At 44.3% G+C, this 19,865-nt stretch overlaps 1 protein-coding gene across 1 annotated transcript in view; it reads right to left on the minus strand.

Annotated features, from left to right (window-relative positions):
- The window catches only part of LOC110515934 (acidic amino acid decarboxylase GADL1), a 31,464-nt gene extending 17,989 nt beyond the window's left edge, over positions 1–13,475 (minus strand). Inside the window, exons 1-7 of the mRNA XM_090216072.1 lie at positions 13,093–13,475; positions 10,006–10,190; positions 6,108–6,234; positions 3,660–3,750; positions 3,303–3,412; positions 3,045–3,160; positions 1,458–1,537 (exon numbers count right to left, since the gene is read on the minus strand). Coding sequence (XP_090072198.1) covers positions 1,458–1,537; positions 3,045–3,160; positions 3,303–3,412; positions 3,660–3,750; positions 6,108–6,234; positions 10,006–10,190; positions 13,093–13,123 — 740 coding nt within the window. The 5' untranslated portion in view covers positions 13,124–13,475. The remainder of the gene's footprint in view (positions 1–1,457; positions 1,538–3,044; positions 3,161–3,302; positions 3,413–3,659; positions 3,751–6,107; positions 6,235–10,005; positions 10,191–13,092) is intronic.
- Positions 13,476–19,865: the final 6,390 nt, after the last annotated feature.

The following is a 19,865-nucleotide window of genomic DNA, read 5'->3' on the forward strand; positions in this document are numbered from 1 at the left end:
CAGTAGCTGTGTAACTGTAGCAGTAACCAGCAGTAACCAGCAGTAACCAGCAGTAACCAGCAGTAACTGTAGCAGTAACCAGCAGTAACTGTAGCAGTAACCAGCAGTAACTAGCAGTAACCAGAAGTAACCAACAGTAACTGTAGCAGTAACTAGCAGTAACCAGCAGTAACCAGCAGTAACTGTAGCAGTAACTAGCAGTAACCAGCAGTAACCAGCAGTAACTGTAGCAGTAATTAGCAGTAACCAGCAGTAACTAGCAGTAACCAGCAGTAACCGTGTAACTGTAGCAGTAACCAGCAGTAACCAGCAGTAACCGTGTAACTGTAGCAGGAACCAGCAGTAACCAGCAGTAACCAGCAGGAACCAGCAGTAACCATGTAACTGTAGCAGTAACCAGCAGTAACCAGTAGTAACCAGCAGTAACCATGTAACTGTAGCAGTAACCAGCAGTAACCAGTAGTAACCAGCAGGAACCAGCAGTAACCATGTAACTGTAGCAGTAACCAGCAGTAACCGTGTAACTGCAGCAGTAACCAGCAGTAACCAGCAGTAACCGTGTAACTGTAGCAGTAATCAGCAGTAAGCAGCAGTAACCAGCAGTAACCAGCAGTAAGCAGCAGTAACCAGCAGTAACCATGTAACTGTAGCAGTAACCAGCAGTAAGCAGCAGTAACCAGCAGTAAGCAGCAGTAAGCAGCAGTAAGCAGCAGTAACCAGCAGTAACCGTGTAACTGTAGCAGTAACCAGCAGTAAGCAGCAGTAAGCAGCAGTAAGCAGCAGTAAGCAGCAGTAACCAGCAGTAAGCAGCAGTAACCAGCAGTAACCAGCAGTAAGCAGCAGTAACCAGCAGTAAGCAGCAGTAACCAGCAGTAACCATGTAACTGTAGCAGTAACCAGCAGTAACCAGCAGTAAGCAGCAGTAACCAGCAGTAACCAGCAGTAACCAGCAGTGACCAGCAGTGACCAGCAGTAACCAGCAGTAACCAGCAGTAAGCAGCAGTAAGCAGCAGTAAGCAGCAGTAACCAGCAGTAACCATGTAACTGTAGCAGTAACCAGCAGTAACCAGCAGTAAGCAGCAGTAACCAGCAGTAACCAGCAGTAACCAGCAGTGACCAGCAGTAACCAGCAGTAAGCAGCAGTAACCAGCAGTAAGCAGCAGTAAGCAGCAGTAACCAGCAGTAACCATGTAACTGTAGCAGTAACCAGCAGTAACCAGCAGTAACCAGCAGTAAGCAGCAGTAACCAGCAGTAACCAACAGTAAGCAGCAGTAAGCAGCAGTGACCAGCAGTAACTGTAGCAGTAAGCAGCAGTAACCAACAGTAAGCAGCAGTAACCAACAGTAAGCAGCAGTAACCAGCAGTAAGCAGCAGTAACCAGCAGTAACCAACAGTAAGCAGCAGTAACCAGCAGTAAGCAGCAGTAACCAGCAGTAACCAGCAGTAGGCAGCATACCTCTTATCTGACGGGATCACATAAACATTGTTGGTGCCAATTCCTAGGAAAGCCGCTGCTTTGGCAACCGAGTAATGACACTGAAAAGAACAATGAGAGAAACATGTCACTGAGGGAGAACTGGTTAATCAACCAAATGACTAGTCTGGGCAGGATCCACAATAAGGTGCTGCTATATTAATGACCAGTCTGGGCAGGATCCACAATAAGGTGCTATATTAATGAGCAGTCTAGACAGGATCCACAATAAGGTGCTATATTAATGACCAGTTTAGACAGGATCCACAAAAAGGTGCTATATTAATGAGCAGTCTAGACAGGATCCACAATAAGGTGCTATATTAATGACCAGTCTAGACAGGATCCACAAAAAGGTGCTATATTAATGAGCAGTCTAGACAGGATCCACAATAAGGTGCTATATTAATGACCAGTCTAGACAGGATCCACAATAAGGTGCTATATTAATGAGCAGTCTAGACAGGATCCACAAAAAGGTGCTATATTAATGACCAGTCTAGACAGGATCCACTATAAGGTGCTATATTAATGACCAGTCTAGACAGGATCCACAATAAGGTGCTATATTAATGAGCAGTCTAGACAGGATCCACAATAAGGTGTTATATTAATGACCAGTCTAGACAGGATCCATAATAAGGTGCTATATTAATGACCAGTCTAGACAGGATCCACAATAAGGTGCTATATTAATGACCAGTCTAGACAGGATCCACAATAAGGTGCTATATTAATGACCAGTCTAGACAGGATCCACAATAAGGTGCTATATTAATGACCAGTCTAGACAGGATCCACAATAAGGTGCTATATTAATGACCAGTCTAGACAGGATCCACAATAAGGTGCTATATTAATGACCAGTCTAGACAGGATCCACAATAAGGTGCTATATTAATGACCAGTCTAGACAGGATCCAAAATAAGGTGCTATATTAATGACCAGTCTAGACAGGATCCAAAATAAGGTGCTATATTAATGACCAGTCTAGACAGGATCCAAAATAAGGTGCTATATTAATGACCAGTCTAGACAGGATCCAAAATAAGGTGCTATATTAATGAGCAGTCTAGACAGGATCCACAATAAGGTGCTATATTAATGACCAGTCTAGACAGGATCCACAATAAGGTGCTATATTAATGAGCAGTCTAGACAGGATCCACAATAAGGTGCTATATTAATGACCAGTCTAGACAGGATCCAAAATAAGGTGCTATATTAATGACCAGTCTAGACAGGATCCAAAATAAGGTGCTATACAGACAGGGATTATAAAACCACTTAGTCAATATCTTTAAGGGCAACAGCTGGAACTGAGAAACTCCCTGATAGTTGTGTGTTTGTGTGTGTGTGTGTGTGTGTGTGTGTGTGGTGTTAAAACAATAACAGGTGTTGGCCTACCCTGGGTGTGTGTGTGTGTGTGTGTGTGTGTGTGTGTGTGTGTGTGTGTGTGGTGTTAAAACAATAACAGGTGTTGGCCTACCCTGGGTGTGTTTGTTTGTGTGTGTGTGTGTGTGTGTGTGTGTGTGTGTGTGCATGTGTGTGTGTGCGTGTGTGTTTACCTCCTGAGATGTAAACATGACCAGTCTAGGCAAGGCAGACAGGCCCAGCACCTTCACATCAGGACAGTGGTGGTACCTGGCCACGTTCACAGCATACATGTTGGACACAGAGCCACCTGGAGAACACAGAGACAATCTCTCAATCACAGGAAGAAGATGAAGGATAAAGAAGGATAAAGAAGAAGAAGAAGAAGAAGATGAAGAAGAAGATGATGAAGACAATGAAGATGAAGATGTCAGTCTGTGTGGTTTCCATACCTGGGCTGAAGATGCCGTCCCCTCCCTCCTGCCATCCAATGATCTCAATCATCTTCTGCAGAACCGCCTCCTCTGTCAGCAGGAACACTGGAGCCACCTCGTACGTGTACCTGCCAAGACAAACAACATGTCCAGTCAATGACTCACCTGCTCTCACCTGAGCTACAATACTATCCAATCAATCATCAAGAACGAGTTACAGACACTTCTGAGATGAATAGCAGAATAGTTGTCATGATGTCATGATATCATTTCAGTGATCGTAAACATCCCTTGTCAGGCACAGTTATTACAGTGAGTATGGGTACATGTTGACACACACTCGGATCATATGAGATGGTAAGATGTAATACTCACAGACTGGGGTTGATGGCTTCTGTGATGAATCGGCCCACTAGTGAATAAGGGTCCATGCCTGCATAGAGCTGGTTGAAGAAGAGAGGATGTCCTGCACATACAAACAGACAAGGTTTGATTCAATCACAACTAAGTTTCCAGGTTTTCCAGAAATCCTGGTCGGAAAAATCCCGGGATCAGGATAGAATAAGCAAGAAAATCCAGATACTAACTTTAACCATTCCCTAATGTTAGCTAACTTTAACCCTTCCCTAATGTTAGCTAACTTTAACCCTTCCCTAATGTTAGCTAACTTTAACCATAACCTAATGTTAGCTAACTTTAACCCTTCCCTAATGTTAGCTAACTTGAACCCTTCCCTAATGTTAGCTAACTTTAACCCTTCCCTAATGTTAGCTAACTTTAACCCTTCCCTAATGTTAGCTAACTTGAACCCTTCCCTAATGTTAGCTAACTTTAACCCTTCCCTAATGTTAGCTAACTTTAACCCTTCCCTAATGTTAGCTAACTTTAACCCTTCCCTAATGGTAGCTGACTTTAACCCTTCCCTAATGTTTGCTAACTTTAACCCTTCCCTAATGTTAGCTAACTTTAACCCTTCCCTAATGTTAGCTAACTTTAACCCTTCCCTAATGTTAGCTAACTTTAACCCTTCCCTAATGGTAGCTGACTTTAACCCTAACCTAATGTTAGCTAACTTTAACCCTAACCTAATGGTAGCTAACTTTAACCCTTCCCTAATGTTAGCTAACTTTAACCCTTCCCTAAGAGCTAACTTTAACCCTTCCCTAATGTTAGCTAACTTTAACCCTTCCCTAATGTTAGCTAACTTTAACCCTTCCTTAATGTTAGCTAACTTTAACCCTTCCCTAATGTTAGCTAACTTTAACCCTTCCCTAATGTTAGCTAACTTTAACCATAACCTAATGTTAGCTAACTTTAACCATAACCTAATGTTAGCTAACTTTAACCCTTCCCTAATGGTAGCTAACTTTGACCCTTCCCTAATGTTAGCTAACTTTAACCATAACCTAATGCTAGCTAACTTTAACCATAACCTAATGTTAGCTAACTTTAACCCTAACCTAATGGTAGCTGACTTTAACCCTAACCTAATGGTAGCTGACTTTAACCCTAACCTAATGTTAGCTAACTTTAACCCTAAACTAAGGTTAGCTAACTTTAACTCTTCCCTAATGTTAGCTAACTTTAACCCTAACCTAATGGTAGCTGACTTTAACCCTAACCTAATGTTAGCTAACTTTAACCCTACCCTAATGTTAGCTAACTTTAACCCTAACCTAATGGTAGCTGACTTTAACCCTAACCTAATGTTACCTAACTTTAACCCTAACCTAATGTTAGCTAACTTTAACCCTAACCTAATGTTAGCTAACTTTAACCCTACCCTAATGTTAGCTAACTTTAACCCTAACCTAATGGTAGCTAAACTGGTGGGGTTAGAGTTTGAAGGTCAGTTGATTGATAGACCTGGTTGACAGGGGTTTTACATTTGGGGTCTGGCTGGCCCGGGCTAGGTGGGGGTCAAGGGATCTCAGATGTCAGGGGCTGGGATATTTAAGGGGCCGGGAGTGTTAAGTGCCTTGGACGGTTAAGAGGCTTGGAGGGGTATTAAGGATGGGCTACTGTCGCTATCTTAAAGATTAACAGCCTGGGTTGGATAGGATAGTGCTGGGGGAAGGGTGGGAGCTACTGTTGCTAGCTTGATGATTTACACCCTGGGTTGGATAGGACAGCGCTGGGTGGGAGCTACTATCGCTATAGCCTGTATTATCCAGTAGCTAGTGTAACGGATGTGAAACGGCTAGCTTAGTTAGCTTGGGCGCTAAATAGCGTTTCAATCAGTGACGTCACTTGCTCTGAGACCTTGAAGTAGTAGTTCCCCTTGCTCTGCAAGGGCCGCAGCTTTTGTGGAGCGATGGGTAACGATGCTTCGAGGGTGACTGTTGATGTGTGCAGAAGGTCCCTAGTTCGCGCCCGGGTATGGGCGAGGGGACGGTTTAAACTTATACTGTTACACTAGCGTGAGTGCCGTGAGGGTGGCTAACTAGAGTCTGGCTAGTAAAGTATGTAACAGTAGCTGACTGTGGGGGGTTAGAGGGAGTCTGGGCTGGAGAATTTGAAGGTTAGTTGGTTAACAGACCTGGTTGACACAGGTTTTAAATGTGGGGTTTGGCTGGGGGGTTTCAAGGTTAGGGATTGGCTGCATGGGGCTTAGGATTGAGCTGTTTCCTACCAGTCTTGACACTATCGTATGGCGAAGGAGATACTCTGGGCTGGAGAGTTAGAAGGTTAGGGTTTAGGACCGGTTTGGGATGAAGTTCATTGGTGTCTTTTAAAGAGTCCGGGTTTTGAAAGTCAGGGTTTGGATGCGGGGGGGGGGGGGGGGGGGTTAGATTTTAAATCAGGGTTGAGCTGGGTCCTTACCGGTCTTGACACTGTATCGGATGGCATCCCGACAGCGCTGCAGTATCTGGGGATGTGCCTCGCCTCCTTCCCTCAGCTCTAGGTCTAATAGGTCCTTCAGCTGCTCCGGAGAGCGCCACTCGCACACCTGTTACATGGGAGAGAAGGAAATAGACTTTGGCGGTTGCTCAAAATGAATACTACCGTGCTCCGAGCGCGGAAATTAGAGCACGGGATGCTGGGAGTATGAGTCCATATCAAAGTTGGCAAAAACGGAGGGCACTTCTCGAATCCGTACTCCAGTTTGTACATATTTCTGAAGCGTAGATCGACGCCGCAACGGAAAGTAGGCACAGAAATATGACGCAACCGGGTTAAAAATGATGCAACATTTCTTGAAATCAAGGGCGGACATTATTAACTGAGCTGAAGTCAGAGAAAGTACACTCCGACTTCGGAATGAAATGTTGCCTCTTCACATCTCATATGTCGGCTGATTACAATATTTATTTTATTTTATCTAGATACTAGATAATAATAATAGATAATAAATACATGCTGTGTTCATTTTTGCTGTGTTTACCTGGCTACAATACCCACTGTAGTGTGTGTAAATCGCAAGCCCATAGTAAGTCAATAGGGCTAACTGTCTTGCTACTACTGTTAGCTAGCCACAGATAATTGTTAGCTAGTTAGCCACCCACAAAGACTTGACAACTAAAACGTTTTGCTTTGTGTATATCCTGTTTGGTCTCTATTGTTGCCATTGTCCTGGTTGGAAGAAGGGTCAGTGAATGGGGAGGTGCAGCGTGAGGTAATACAGTAGGGGAGGTGCAGCGTGAGGTAATACAGTAGGGGGAGGTGCAGCGTGAGGTAATACAGTAGGGGAGGTGCAGCGTGAGGTAATACAGTAGGGGGAGGTGCAGCGTGAGGTAATACAGTAGGGGGAGGTGCAGCGTGAGGTAATACAGTAGGGGAGGAGCAGTGTGAGGTAATACAGTAGGGGGAGGTGCAGCGTGAGGTAATACAGTAGGGGAGGTGCAGTGTGAGGTAATACAGTAGGTGGAGGTGCAGTGTGAGGTAATACAGTAGGGGGAGGAGCAGCGTGAGGTAATACAGTAGGGGAGGTGCAGTGTGAGGTAATACAGTAGGTGGAGGTGCAGTGTGAGGTAATACAGTAGGGGGAGGAGCAGCGTGAGGTAATACAGTAGGGGGAGGAGCAGCGTGAGGTAAGACAGTAGGGGGAGGAGCAGCGTGAGGTAAGACAGTAGGGGGAGGAGCAGCGTGAGGTAAGACAGTAGGGGAGGTGCAGCGTGAGGTAATACAGTAGGGCGAGGTGCAGCGTGAGGTAATACAGTAGGGGGAGGTGCAGTGTGAGGTAATACAGTAGGGGCAGGTGCAGCGTGAGGTAATACAGTAGGGGAGGTGCAGCGTGAGGTAATACAGTAGGGGGAGGAGCAGCGTGAGGTAATACAGTAGGGGGAGGAGCAGCGTGAGGTAATACAGTAGGGGAGGAGCAGCGTGAGGTAATACAGTAGGGGAGGTGCAGCGTGAGGTAATACAGTAGGGGGAGGAGCAGCGTGAGGTAATACAGTAGGGGAGGAGCAGCGTGAGGTAATACAGTAGGGGAGGTGCAGCGTGAGGTAATACAGTAGGGGGAGGTGCAGCGTGAGGTAATACAGTAGGGGGAGGAGCAGCGTGAGGTAATACAGTAGGGCAGGTGCAGCGTGAGGTAATACAGTAGGGGGAGGAGCAGCGTGAGGTAATACAGTAGGGGGAGGAGCAGTGTGAGGTAATACAGTAGTAATACAGTAGGGGAGGTGCAGCGTGAGGTAATACAGTAGGGCAGGTGCAGCGTGAGGTAATACAGTAGGGGGAGGTGCAGCGTGAGGTAATACAGTAGGGGAGGAGCAGCGTGAGGTAATACAGTAGGGGGAGGTGCAGCGTGAGGTAATACAGTAGGGCAGGTGCAGCGTGAGGTAATACAGTAGGGGGAGGAGCAGCGTGAGGTAATACAGTAGGGGGAGGAGCAGTGTGAGGTAATACAGTAGTAATACAGTAGGGGAGGTGCAGCGTGAGGTAATACAGTAGGGGGGAGGTGCAGCGTGAGGTAATACAGTAGGGGGAGGAGCAGCGTGAGGTAATACAGTAGGGGGAGGTGCAGCGTGAGGTAATACAGTAGGGGAGGTGCAGCGTGAGGTAATACAGTAGGGGGAGGAGCAGCGTGAGGTAATACAGTAGGGGGAGGAGCAGCGTGAGGTAATACAGTAGGGGGAGGAGCAGCGTGAGGTAATACAGTAGGGGGAGGTGCAGCGTGAGGTAATACAGTAGGGGTAGATGCAGCGTGAGGTAATACAGTAGGGGAGGTGCAGCGTGAGGTAATACAGTAGGGGGAGGTGCAGCGTGAGGTAATACAGTAGGGGGAGGTGCAGCGTGAGGTAATACAGTAGGGCGAGGTGCAGCGTGAGGTAATACAGTAGGGGGAGGAGCAGCGTGAGGTAATACAGTAGGGGGAGGTGCAGCATGAGGTAATACAGTAGGGGAGGTGCAGCGTGAGGTAATACAGTAGGGGGAGGAGCAGCGTGAGGTAATACAGTAGGGGAGGTGCAGCGTGAGGTAATACAGTAGGGGAGGTGCAGCGTGAGGTAATACAGTAGGGCGAGGAGCAGCGTGAGGTAATACAGTAGGGCGAGGAGCAGCGTGAGGTAATACAGTAGGGGGAGGAGCAGCGTGAGGTAATACAGTAGGGCGAGGTGCAGCGTGAGGTAATACAGTAGGGGAGATGCAGCACTCAGAGTGTGATTGAGAGTGCGGTAGGTAGTATGCATATTGATAAACACCCTTCAAGCTATATAGTGAAAATGGTGCCATTTCAGACTGTTCCCTCCACTAGATGTTTGTTTACCTCATCCTTGACGTCAGACAAACTACCTGGGGCCTATTCACCATTCATAAAGAACATGTACTGTATATCAATCAAATCAAATCAAATTTTACAGTAACTATTACAGTGAAAACATACCATGCTATTGTTTGAGGAGATTGCACAGTTAGGAACTTGAAAATGTATATATTGACCAATTAGGCACATTTGGGAAGACTTGATACAACATTTTGAACAGAAATGCAATGGTTCAATGGATCAGTCTAAAACTTTGCACATACACTGCTGTCATCTAGTGAACAAAATATAAATTGAGTCCTAAGTCAGATAATGGCCTTTCTCTTGCAATTCAAAGATGATGGGGGGGAAAAAAATATATTTAAAAAAATTATTTCTATTATCTTTTACCAAATTTAATGTGTTATATTATCCTACATTAATTTCACATTTCCACAAACCTCAAAGTGTTTCCTTTCAAATGGTACCAAGAATATGCATATCCTTGCTTCAAGGCCTGAGCTACAGGCAGTTAGATTTGGGGATGTCATTTTAGGAGAAAATTGAAAAAAAAAAAGGGTCAGATCCTTTAACCAACAATGCAGCTTTAAGAAAAATAACAGTTAAGAAAATATTTACGAAGTAAACTAAAGTAAAAAAAAATAAAGTAACACAATAAAATAAGAATAGCGAGGCTATGTACAGATGGTACGGTACTGAGCCAATGTGCGGGGATACAGGTTAGTCGAGATGAATGAGATCATATGTACATGTAGATAGGGGTTAAAGTGATTATGGATCGATAATAAACAGCGAGTAGCAGTCAATGTAAAAAAAAATTATAAAGGGGGGGTCAATGGAAATAGTCCGGGGAGCCATTTACCTGATACATTCTTATACAGGTCCATGTCCTATTGTTTGAAAAATAAACTGCAGCATTCTGGTATACTTCACAACAGATCTCATGATCCTTTATGCATCCTGGGACTGGAAAGTGCAAAGTGTGTGAGAGAAAAAATTGTAAAAAGAGATGTTTACCTTCTCCTTGACGTCAGTAGCCTTCCAGACGGCCTCCTCCATGATGATGGGCATGGCGTCTCTGAGGAAGCTCTCTGCTTCCCTGATGTCCAGCGTGGGGCCGTTCAGAGTCACCCCGTCCACAAGCACTGGGGGCCGCTTCCCCTTGGGCTCCGCGGGGCTCGCTGAGGCCTTACTAGAGGTATCTGGGGGTAGGAGATAACAGACAGTAATGTCAGTACTAGAGGTATTAATAAGAGGGTCAGATGGAGATAACAGGTCAGTTCACGGTTCTGGTGGTCTCTCTTGCTGGGGTCTTACTAGGGTTCTCTGGGGGTCTCTCCTGCTGGGGTCTTACTAGGGGTCTCTGGGGGTCTCACTAGGGGTCTCTGGGGGTCTCTCTTGCTGGGGTCTTACTAGGGGTCTCTCCTGCTGGGGTCTTACTAGGGGTCTCTGGGGGTCTCTCTTGCTGGGGTCTTACTAGGGTTCTCTGGGGGTCTCTCCTGCTGGGGTCTTACTAGGGGTCTCTGGTGGTCTCTCCTGCTGGGGTCTTACTAGGGGTCTCTGGTGGGCTCTCTTGCTGGGGTCTTACTAGGGTTCTCTGGTGGGCTCTCTTGCTGGGGTCTTACTAGGGGTCTCTGGTGGGCTCTCTTGCTGGGGTCTTACTAGGGGTCTCTGGTGGGCTCTCCTGCTGGGGTCTTACTAGGGGTCTCTGGTGGGCTCTCTTGCTGGGGTCTTACTAGGGGTCTCTGGTGGTCTCTCTTGCTGGGGTCTTACTAGGGGTCTCTGGAGGGCTCTCTTGCTGGGGTCTTACTAGGGGTCTCTCCTGCTGGGGTCTTACTAGGGGTCTCTGGGGGTCTCTCTTGCTGGGGTCTTACTAGGGGTCTCTGGGGGTCTCTCTTGCTGGGGTCTTACTAGGGGTCTCTCCTGCTGGGGTCTTACTAGGGGTCTCTGGGTGTCTCTCTTGCTGGGGTCTTACTAGGGTTCTCTGGGGGTCTCTTGCTGGGGTCTTACTAGGGTTCTCTGGGGGTCTCTCCTGTTGGGGTCTTACTAGGGTTCTCTGGAGGTCTCTCCTGCTGGGGTCTTACTAGGGGTCTCTGGTGGTCTCTCCTGCTTGGGTCTTACTAGGGGTCTCTGGGGGTCTCTCCTGCTGGGGTCTTACTAGGGTTCTCTGGGGGTCTCTCCTGCTGGGGTCTTACTAGGGGTCTCTCCTGCTGGGGTCTTACTAGGGGTCTCCTGCTGGGGTCTTACTAGGGGTCTCTAGTGGTTCAACAGTTCATATTTATTTATTTATTTATTTTATTTAACCTTTATTTAACAGAGAGTGGTGTCAATACTTTGTCAGCACAACAGCACTTCTTGGACGACACACTTGAACAGGTACATCCAGTCCAATCACAGCCAGACTACAGCTGACTAGGGGTCTCTGGGTCAGATAAACACTGCTACTGTAGATGGCCCTCTAATACAGCTGACTAGGGGTCTCTGGGTCAGAGAAACACTGCTACTGTAGATGACCCTCTAATACAGCTGACTAGGGGTCTCTGGGTCAGATAAACACTGCTACTGTAGATGGCCCTCTAATACAGCTGACTAGGGGTCTCTGGGTCAGAGAAACACTGCTACTGTAGATGGCCCTCTAATACAGCTGACTAGGGGTCTCTGGGTCAGATAAACACTGCTACTGTAGATGGCCCTCTAATACAGCTGACTAGGGGTCGCTGGGTCAGATAAACACTGCTACTGTAGATGGCCCTCTAATACAGCTGACTAGGGGTCTCTGGGTCAGAGAAACACTGCTACTGTAGATGGCCCTCTAGTACAGCTGACTAGGGGTCTCTGGGTCAGAGAAACACTGCTACTGTAGATGGCCCTCTAATACAGCTGACTAGGGGTCTCTGGGTCAGAGAAACACTGCTACTGTAGATGGCCCTCTAATACAGCTGACTATGGGGTCTCTGAGTCAGAGAAACACTGCTACTGTAGATGGCCCTCTAGTACAGCTTTAACACTGCTACTGTAGATATATCCCAAAAGGCATCCTATTCTCGTGCACTACTTATGAGCACGGGCCCTGGTCATAAGTACACTACGTAGTGAATATGGAGGCCATTTAGGACGCAAAGCCTGTCACTCGAGCCTTATTTCAGCTGTGATGCATTCTGTAAGCTCACCCTTATTTATTGACGTCTCCGGTTGGCTAAGGGTGTTACAAGAATGTGCACCGCTCATTCCTGACCGACCACACTGACTGGTGCTGCAACTCAAATGACCCCTGGTCTAAAGTAGTGCACTATATGGTGAATACGGTGCCAATCAGGCCACACACGGACGATAATGACAGACGTGATATAACTGTCATCCGCGTTATACTCTTTGTAGCCTATAGCCTAGCATACGCCGTCCCATAACCCGCAACACGGAACGCTGCATGCGTGAAACGCGCTGCTACTGCACTGCTGGCGCACCCTCGCAGCGCCTGGCGCGTCCTCGCAGCGCCTGGCCACCTCGCAGCGCCTGGCGCATCCTCGCAGCGCCTGGCCACAGTTGGTTCACGCTACCGCAGAAGGACAGACAAGTCTTACTGTGCGTTCTGTCACAGACCGGCTCTTTCTTTCTTTCTTTCCCCGACATAACAAGTTAGGCTACTGATCAAAAAAAATAACGTTTTTTTTTTTTAAACAATTAAGTGTTAATTGTATCTACTTATTACGCAAAGGTGTACTCTATTCAATACCTCCGCAGAGAGACACCTTGCCAGGGCGACTTTCCCCACTGCCCATCTTCGGGAGAACTGCGCGGAGCAGCGAGTGAACAGGTAACAACGCCTGACCCGATCAGATAGAGGGCGCTGGGTGACATTATAGAACACTGACGTAAGTCCATTCTAAAGGCATTGTGACAACTTCTATTCTCCAGGCAAAACGCACTAAAATGTGCCCGTATTTTTATTTTTTATTTTGAGAGAACAGTAAACATTTCAATTCAGGATATAGCTAATGATAATCAATATATATATATATATTTGCAAATAACGTGAAATGCTCCTGCATTTGCCTAACAAACATGTAATAACGAAGGAATAAGATAAATAGCAGTCCAACATACCGTTCATATGTCTTTCATTCGTCGGCGCCATTGTTCATTTATGGTTGAATTGATTGGTCTCAAACAGCTCTGTTCTTCCAGCTAAAAGGTTTTAAATAATGTTTGGAGATAAACTAGAATGTCTCCTTTATAGACCAAGAATGTCTTTAACATGGTGACGTCGCGCCCCGTGGGCAAGGTTAGGCCATCCTTGTTACTGGCGGGTTGCCTGGGCGTCATGGAAGAACACTGGCTGATTACAGTCAAGAGTCTAGAAGAATCAAGTTGCCCAATTATTTTCTCTCTGCACTGTTGCCGCAAGGCCACGGTTTCACTGCGTCAGTGCGTTTTTGTTTGTGTCGTTTTGAAATGGAGAGCGGAGCAAGTGGAAAGCTCTGATGACTGGGGAGGGAGGGAGGGAGGATACGTGTTCTCTTCTTGACATTCATACCTATATGTTACACTTTAGAAGAGTTTAAACATTTATGCTATTTTATTAGGGCAATATATTTCCTATGTGGAATATTTCCAATTTAGAATTTGAGAATTCTGTATTTTTCCCCAAAGACATAAACGTAGAGAAGTGACTCATCATCTTGCATATAGCAAGTGTTGGCATCTGTTGGTGGCTTGTATTTCTCCATGAGTAAGATGTTTGACATCAACTTTCTAGGTATCATCGCGTATTTTGTAGGTAGGCCTGCCATTAGTAATATCCGTTTGCTGTTTTTTTGTTGTTGTAATAAAAAAAAATCCGTGACCGGATACAGTTAGCTATGATGCAATAATAATAATAGGTATTATTATATTTAATTTGTAGAGCGCATTTCCCACGCTCATTGCGCATCTTGTAGACATCAATAAAGGTCAGTGGCATTTAACCCCCCGAGCTAAGTAAGCTGATACTAGATCTGTTCATAAGTGCAACTAGTAGTACAGTGTCATGCTAAGAATCAGATCTAGGGGGACCTCTAGTGGCTGATAAAAAAAAAGGGACTACAGACTCATTGAAAATGGCTTCCTGTTTACCTTTATGATTGTAACCAGGGGCAGTCTGGGATCAGAAATCCACCTTGGCATTTCTAAAACCCTGGCCCATTGTGTTTCTTCCAGGGCCCCCAGTATTAGCCAGACAACATTTTGAGCAGCGATTGGTGTAAGCATTTCAAAACGACACAAACAAAAACGCTCTGACGCAGTGAAACCGTGGCCCCGCGGCAACAGTGCAGAGAGAAAATAATAACAAATAATTGGTCAACTTGATTCTTCTAGACTCTTGACTGTAATCAGCCAGTGTTCTTCCATGACGCCCAGGCAACCCGCCAGGAACAAGGATGGCCCAACCTTGCCCACGGGGCGCGACGTCACCATGTTGAAGACATTCTTGGTCTATAAAGGAGACGATCTAGTTTATCTCCAAACATTGTAGATTTTTGGAAGAATAGAGCTGTTTGAGACCAATCAATTAAACCATAAATCTCAACGTACATCAACAACACAGCTCAGGCACTAGGAAGCTCTCTCATCCATTTATATGCAGATGATACAGTCTTATACTCTGCTGGCCCTTCCACAGGGATGTTGTGTTAAATGCTCTACGACAAAGCTGTCTTAGTGTCCAACAAGCTTTCTCTACCCTTAACCTTGTTCTGAACACCTCCAAAACAAAGGTCATGTGGTTTGGTAAGAAGAATGCCCCTCTCCCCACAGGTGTGATTACTACCTCTGAGGGTTTAGAGCTGGAGGTAGTCACCTCATGCAAGTACTTGGCTAGACGGTACACTGTCCTTCTCTCAGCACATATCAAAGCTGCAGACTAAAGTTAAATCTTGGTTTCCTCTGTCGTAATCGCTCCTCTTTCACTCCAGCTGCCTAACTAACCCTGATTCAGATGACCATCCTACCCATGCTAGATTACGGAGACGTAATTTATAGATCGGCAGGTAAGGGTGCTCTCGAGCGGCTAGATGTTCTTTACCATTCGGCCATCAGATGTTCCACCAATGCTCCTTATAGGACACATCACTGCACTCTATACTCCTCTGTAAACTGGTCATCTCTATGCCCGTCACAAGACCCACTGGTTGATGCTTATTTATAAATCCCTCTTAGGCCTCACTCCCCCTTATCTGAGATATCTACTGCAGCCCTCATCCTCCACATACAACACCCGTTCACTCCCCCCTATCTGAGATATATACTGCAGCCCTCATCCTCCACATACAACACTCATTCTGCCAGTCACATTCTGTTAAAGGTCCCCAAAGCACACACATCCCTGGGTTGCTCCTCTTTTCAGTTCGCTGCAGCTAGCGACTGGAACGAGCTGCAACAAACACTCAAACTGGACAGTTTTATCGCAAACTTATCAAACTTTTCCTCATTCAAAGACTCTTAATGACAGTTGTGGCTGCTTTGTGTGATGTATTGATGTCTCTACCTTCTTGCCCTTTGCTGTTGTCTGTGCCCAATAATGTTTGTACCATGTTTTGTGCTGCTACCATGTTGTGTTGCTACCATGTTGTTGTCATGTTGTGTTGCTACCATGTTGTTGTTATGTTGTGTTGCTACCATGGTGTTGTCTTATTGTGTTGCTGCCATACTGTGTTGTTGTCTTAGGTCTCTCTTTATGTAGTGTTGTGTTGCTACCATGTTGTTGTTATGTTGTGTTGCTACCATGGTGTTGTCTTATTGTGTTGCTACCATACTGTGTTGTTGTCTTAGGTCTCTCTTTATGTAGTGTTGTGGTGTCTCTCTTTATGTAGTGTTGTGTTGTCTCTCTTTATGTAGTGTTGTGGTGTCTCTCTTTATGTAGTGTTGTGGTGTCTCTCTTTATGTAGTGATGTGTTGTCTCTCTTTATGTAGTGTTGTGGTGTCTCTCTTTATGTAGTGTTGTGGTGTCTCTCTTTATGTAGTGTAGTGTTGTCTCTCTTTATGTAGTGTTGTGGTGTCTCTCTTTATGTAGTGTTGTGTTGTCTCTCTTTATGTAGTGTTGTGTTGTCTCTCTCTATGTAGTGTTGTGTTGTCTCTCTCTATGTAGTGTTGTGTTGTCTCTCTTGTTGTGATGTGTGTTTTGTCCTACATTTATATTGTATGTATTTATTTATTTAAATCCCAGGCCCCCGTCCCCGCAGGAGGCCTTTTGCCTTTTGGTGTTGGACTAGTAACGGAAAGGTTGCAAGTTCAAACCCCCGAGCTGACAAGGTACAAATCTGTCATTCTGCCCCTGAACACAGCAGTTAACCCACTGTTCCTAGGCTGTCATTGTAAATAATAACTTGTTCTTAACTGACTTGCCTAGTTAAATAAAGGTTAAAAAAATAAAACATTGGGTAACATTTATTCTTTCACTACTAAAGCGGATAATCTGTTGACATGTGTTGGACGAACATACATACAATTAGATGGTTTTCTTCTCATTTTGTCTGTCATAGTTGAAGTGTACCTATGATGAAAATTAAAGGCCTGTCTCATCTTTTGAAGTGGGAGAACTTGCACAATTGGTGGCTGACTAAATACTTTTTTGCCCCACTGTACAATTAGATGGTTTTAACATGTTAGATACCTTCTGCACTATTTGTAAGTGAATAGCCTTTATTTTTGGTACAGATACCAATTCATTGAATAGCAATAATTATATGTACTGTTAAACAGACTGAACATAGGATATTTTTGACTGTAGATGTGTTTTTTAATGATAATGACAACTGTGAATTTATATTTTTTTTTTTACCAAAGAAATTCTAATAAACCAGATAATTGACCCTTGACACTTTTTTTTTTGTAGAGAAAGAAAAAAAAATACATGTTTATTAAATTCTATTGAGAAAACATTTCCTGAAACCAACCAAACTTCCTCTTGTCTCATCATTTCTCCTGTTTTACAGGAAACATCAAATCTAATGTAATGTTATTGGTCACAGACACGTGTTCGGCAGATTCTATTCCGGATGTAAGTGTAATGTTTGTGCTTCTAGCTCCGACAGTAACATCTAACAAGTAAAATATTGAACAAATTACACAACATATACCCAGTACACACACATCTAAGGATTAGAATTAAGAATATATAAATATATGGACGGGCGATGTCAGACCAAGATACAGTATAATAGTATAGACTACAGTATATACATATGAGATGAGTAATGCAGTATGTAAACATTATTACAGTGACTAGTGATCCGTGTATTAAAATGGCCAGTGATTTGAGTCTCTATGTAGGCAGCAGCCTCTAATGTGCTAGTGATGGCTGTTTAACAGTCTGATGGTCTTGAGATAGAAGCTGTTTTTCAGTCTCTCGGTCCCAGCTTTGATGCACCTGTTACGGACCTCGCCTTCTGTGAAAAAGGCCCCCAGAAAAGGTCCATGTTGACTGACAATGTCGTAGGCTTCATGGATATAATATAATGTAATATAATGTAATATAATGTAATATAATGTAATGTAATGTAATGTAATGTAATGTAATGTAATATAATATAATATAATATAATATAATATAATATAATATAATGTAATATAATGTAATGTAATGTAATGTAATATAATGTAATATACCACCTGACTGATCAGTTGTCATCCAGGAGAGAGGTTTTTATCAGAGCATGGGGGTTCAAAATCATTCGTTATTGATTCAAAAAGCTCTGAAAATGCCATAAATCCAGCTCAGGTCTACACAATATGTGCAGGGTAACGTCCCTGAATGTGTGGTAGAGTTAACCAGTCCTAACCCAGATAACATAACACTATGTGCAGGGTAACGTCCCTGAATGTGTGGTAGAGTTAGCCAGTCCTAACCCAGATAACATAACACTATGTCCTGAATGTGTAGTAGAGTTAGCCAGTCCTAACCCAGATAACATAACACTATGTCCTGAATGTGTGGTAGAGTTAACCAGTCCTAACCCAGATAACATAACACTATGTGCAGGGTAACGTCCCTGAATGTGTGGTAGAGTTAACCAGTCCTAACCCAGATAACATAACACTATGTGCAGGGTAACGTCCCTGAATGTGTGGTAGAGTTAGCCAGTCCTAACCCAGATAACATAACACTATGTGCAGGGTAACGTCCCTGAATGTGTGGTAGAGTTAGCCAGTCCTAACCCAGATAACATAACACTATGTGCAGGGTAACGTCCCTGAATGTGTGGTAGAGTTAGCCAGTCCTAACCCAGATAACATAACACTATGTGCAGGGTAACGTCCCTGAATGTGTGGTAGAGTTAGCCAGTCCTAACCCAGATAACATAACACTATGTCCTGAATGTGTGGTAGAGTTAGCCAGTCCTAACCCAGATAACATAACAACAACAAGTTATGGGGCAGAGAGAATTTTTTTTGCAGTTTTATAGCTAAACTCGCGCTATTTTACACATCTTGCCATGAGGCTTGAAATAAAATGTTGCTGTTTTTATAGCTAATTTCCTGTATCCATTTTTTCCCAAATCATTTTCATGGTTTATGACGTGTTTGTTACAGGTCCCAGGATTGAGACCAGGAGAACAGATAATACTGTATGTACCCGATGTCACAGGAAGGCCAGAAAGATCAATCAAGGACATCAACCAGCAGAGCTGGAGCCTGTTCACCCCGCTACCATCCAATAGGCTTCTTCTTTCAAGTTAAACATGCAATATGCAGAAATAGCTCCGACCATTTCCTGGTTACTAAAATTCGAACAGTTTGCCTAATGTCAGTTCATGTGACAAAACAAGCAGTCATTGCGTAGAGAATCATCGTGCCGTCTAAACCGATGTTAAATATATTTTCTCCATAAACCCAAAATATTACATGTTCAGCTGTTTGAAGCTGGTGTACAAAACAGGAAGTAAAAGAAGCAAAAAAAAAAAAAAAAAAAAAAAAAAACTTAAACACTGTGAAGCATAGAAATAGCGCACATAGAACAGATCCACTGCTGCTTACACCTGTTTTCAACGAGAATCACGGATCTATAACTCACATTTCTGTGTGAATTTGGTCGGATTACGTATTAGACTATATTTAACAACCAACACTGTTTAATAAACAAAAACGTTGCTGTTGAAATGAGATAGTACAACTACCCATTTGCTCTTACTATATATATATATATATATATATATATATATACACACAGGTACGTACAGACAAATATATACAACATTCTTTACCGAATAGAAATGTACAGCCTTTCACGTTTACCCAGGTACAGCCTCACAGGTAAACCCTTCTCTCCTCATCTCCCCTCCTTCCTACTCTTCATCTCCAATAGAGAGCTGTAGATAACATCCTGTACTTATCATTTATAATCATATTAGGAGCCTATTGAGACTCATGTACAACTCGCAACAAAAGTCAAACTTCGGGAGAGGTGTCTAAATAATTTGACAGAGACTGCATCAATCTCACCAGAGAGAGGATCCGAGCGAGCGAAACAGCTCCTCTCGGTCTAAATATTTGTAGCCATTGTATCTGATGCTGTCTGGTCCAAAATAAGAGTGTGACAGCCGCTGCCTTATACACAATGCACTGTTTGGATGCTGGAATTAATTTTTGGGAGGGGATGAATGAGCGGTCGCAGGTAGCCTAGATTTTGAAGTGTTCATGCCACATTAAAAATGTCCATATATTTTTACTGTTAAATGACTTGTCTTTACTAATAGGCCCATAAATTAAAATGTATTGAGGCAAGTACCTGCATCCAATAGAGGCTCCCCCTGAATGTCACGGTATAATTCACACTCTGGCTGCCACCGACAAACACACCAACTCAACTGAGGTTCAACTCTGATCATTAGACCACATTATTA

Source organism: Oncorhynchus mykiss, chromosome 2 (genome assembly GCF_057628025.1).
Source record: "Oncorhynchus mykiss isolate SJ-2025 chromosome 2, ASM5762802v1, whole genome shotgun sequence".
Classification (NCBI taxonomy): domain Eukaryota; kingdom Metazoa; phylum Chordata; class Actinopteri; order Salmoniformes; family Salmonidae; genus Oncorhynchus; species Oncorhynchus mykiss.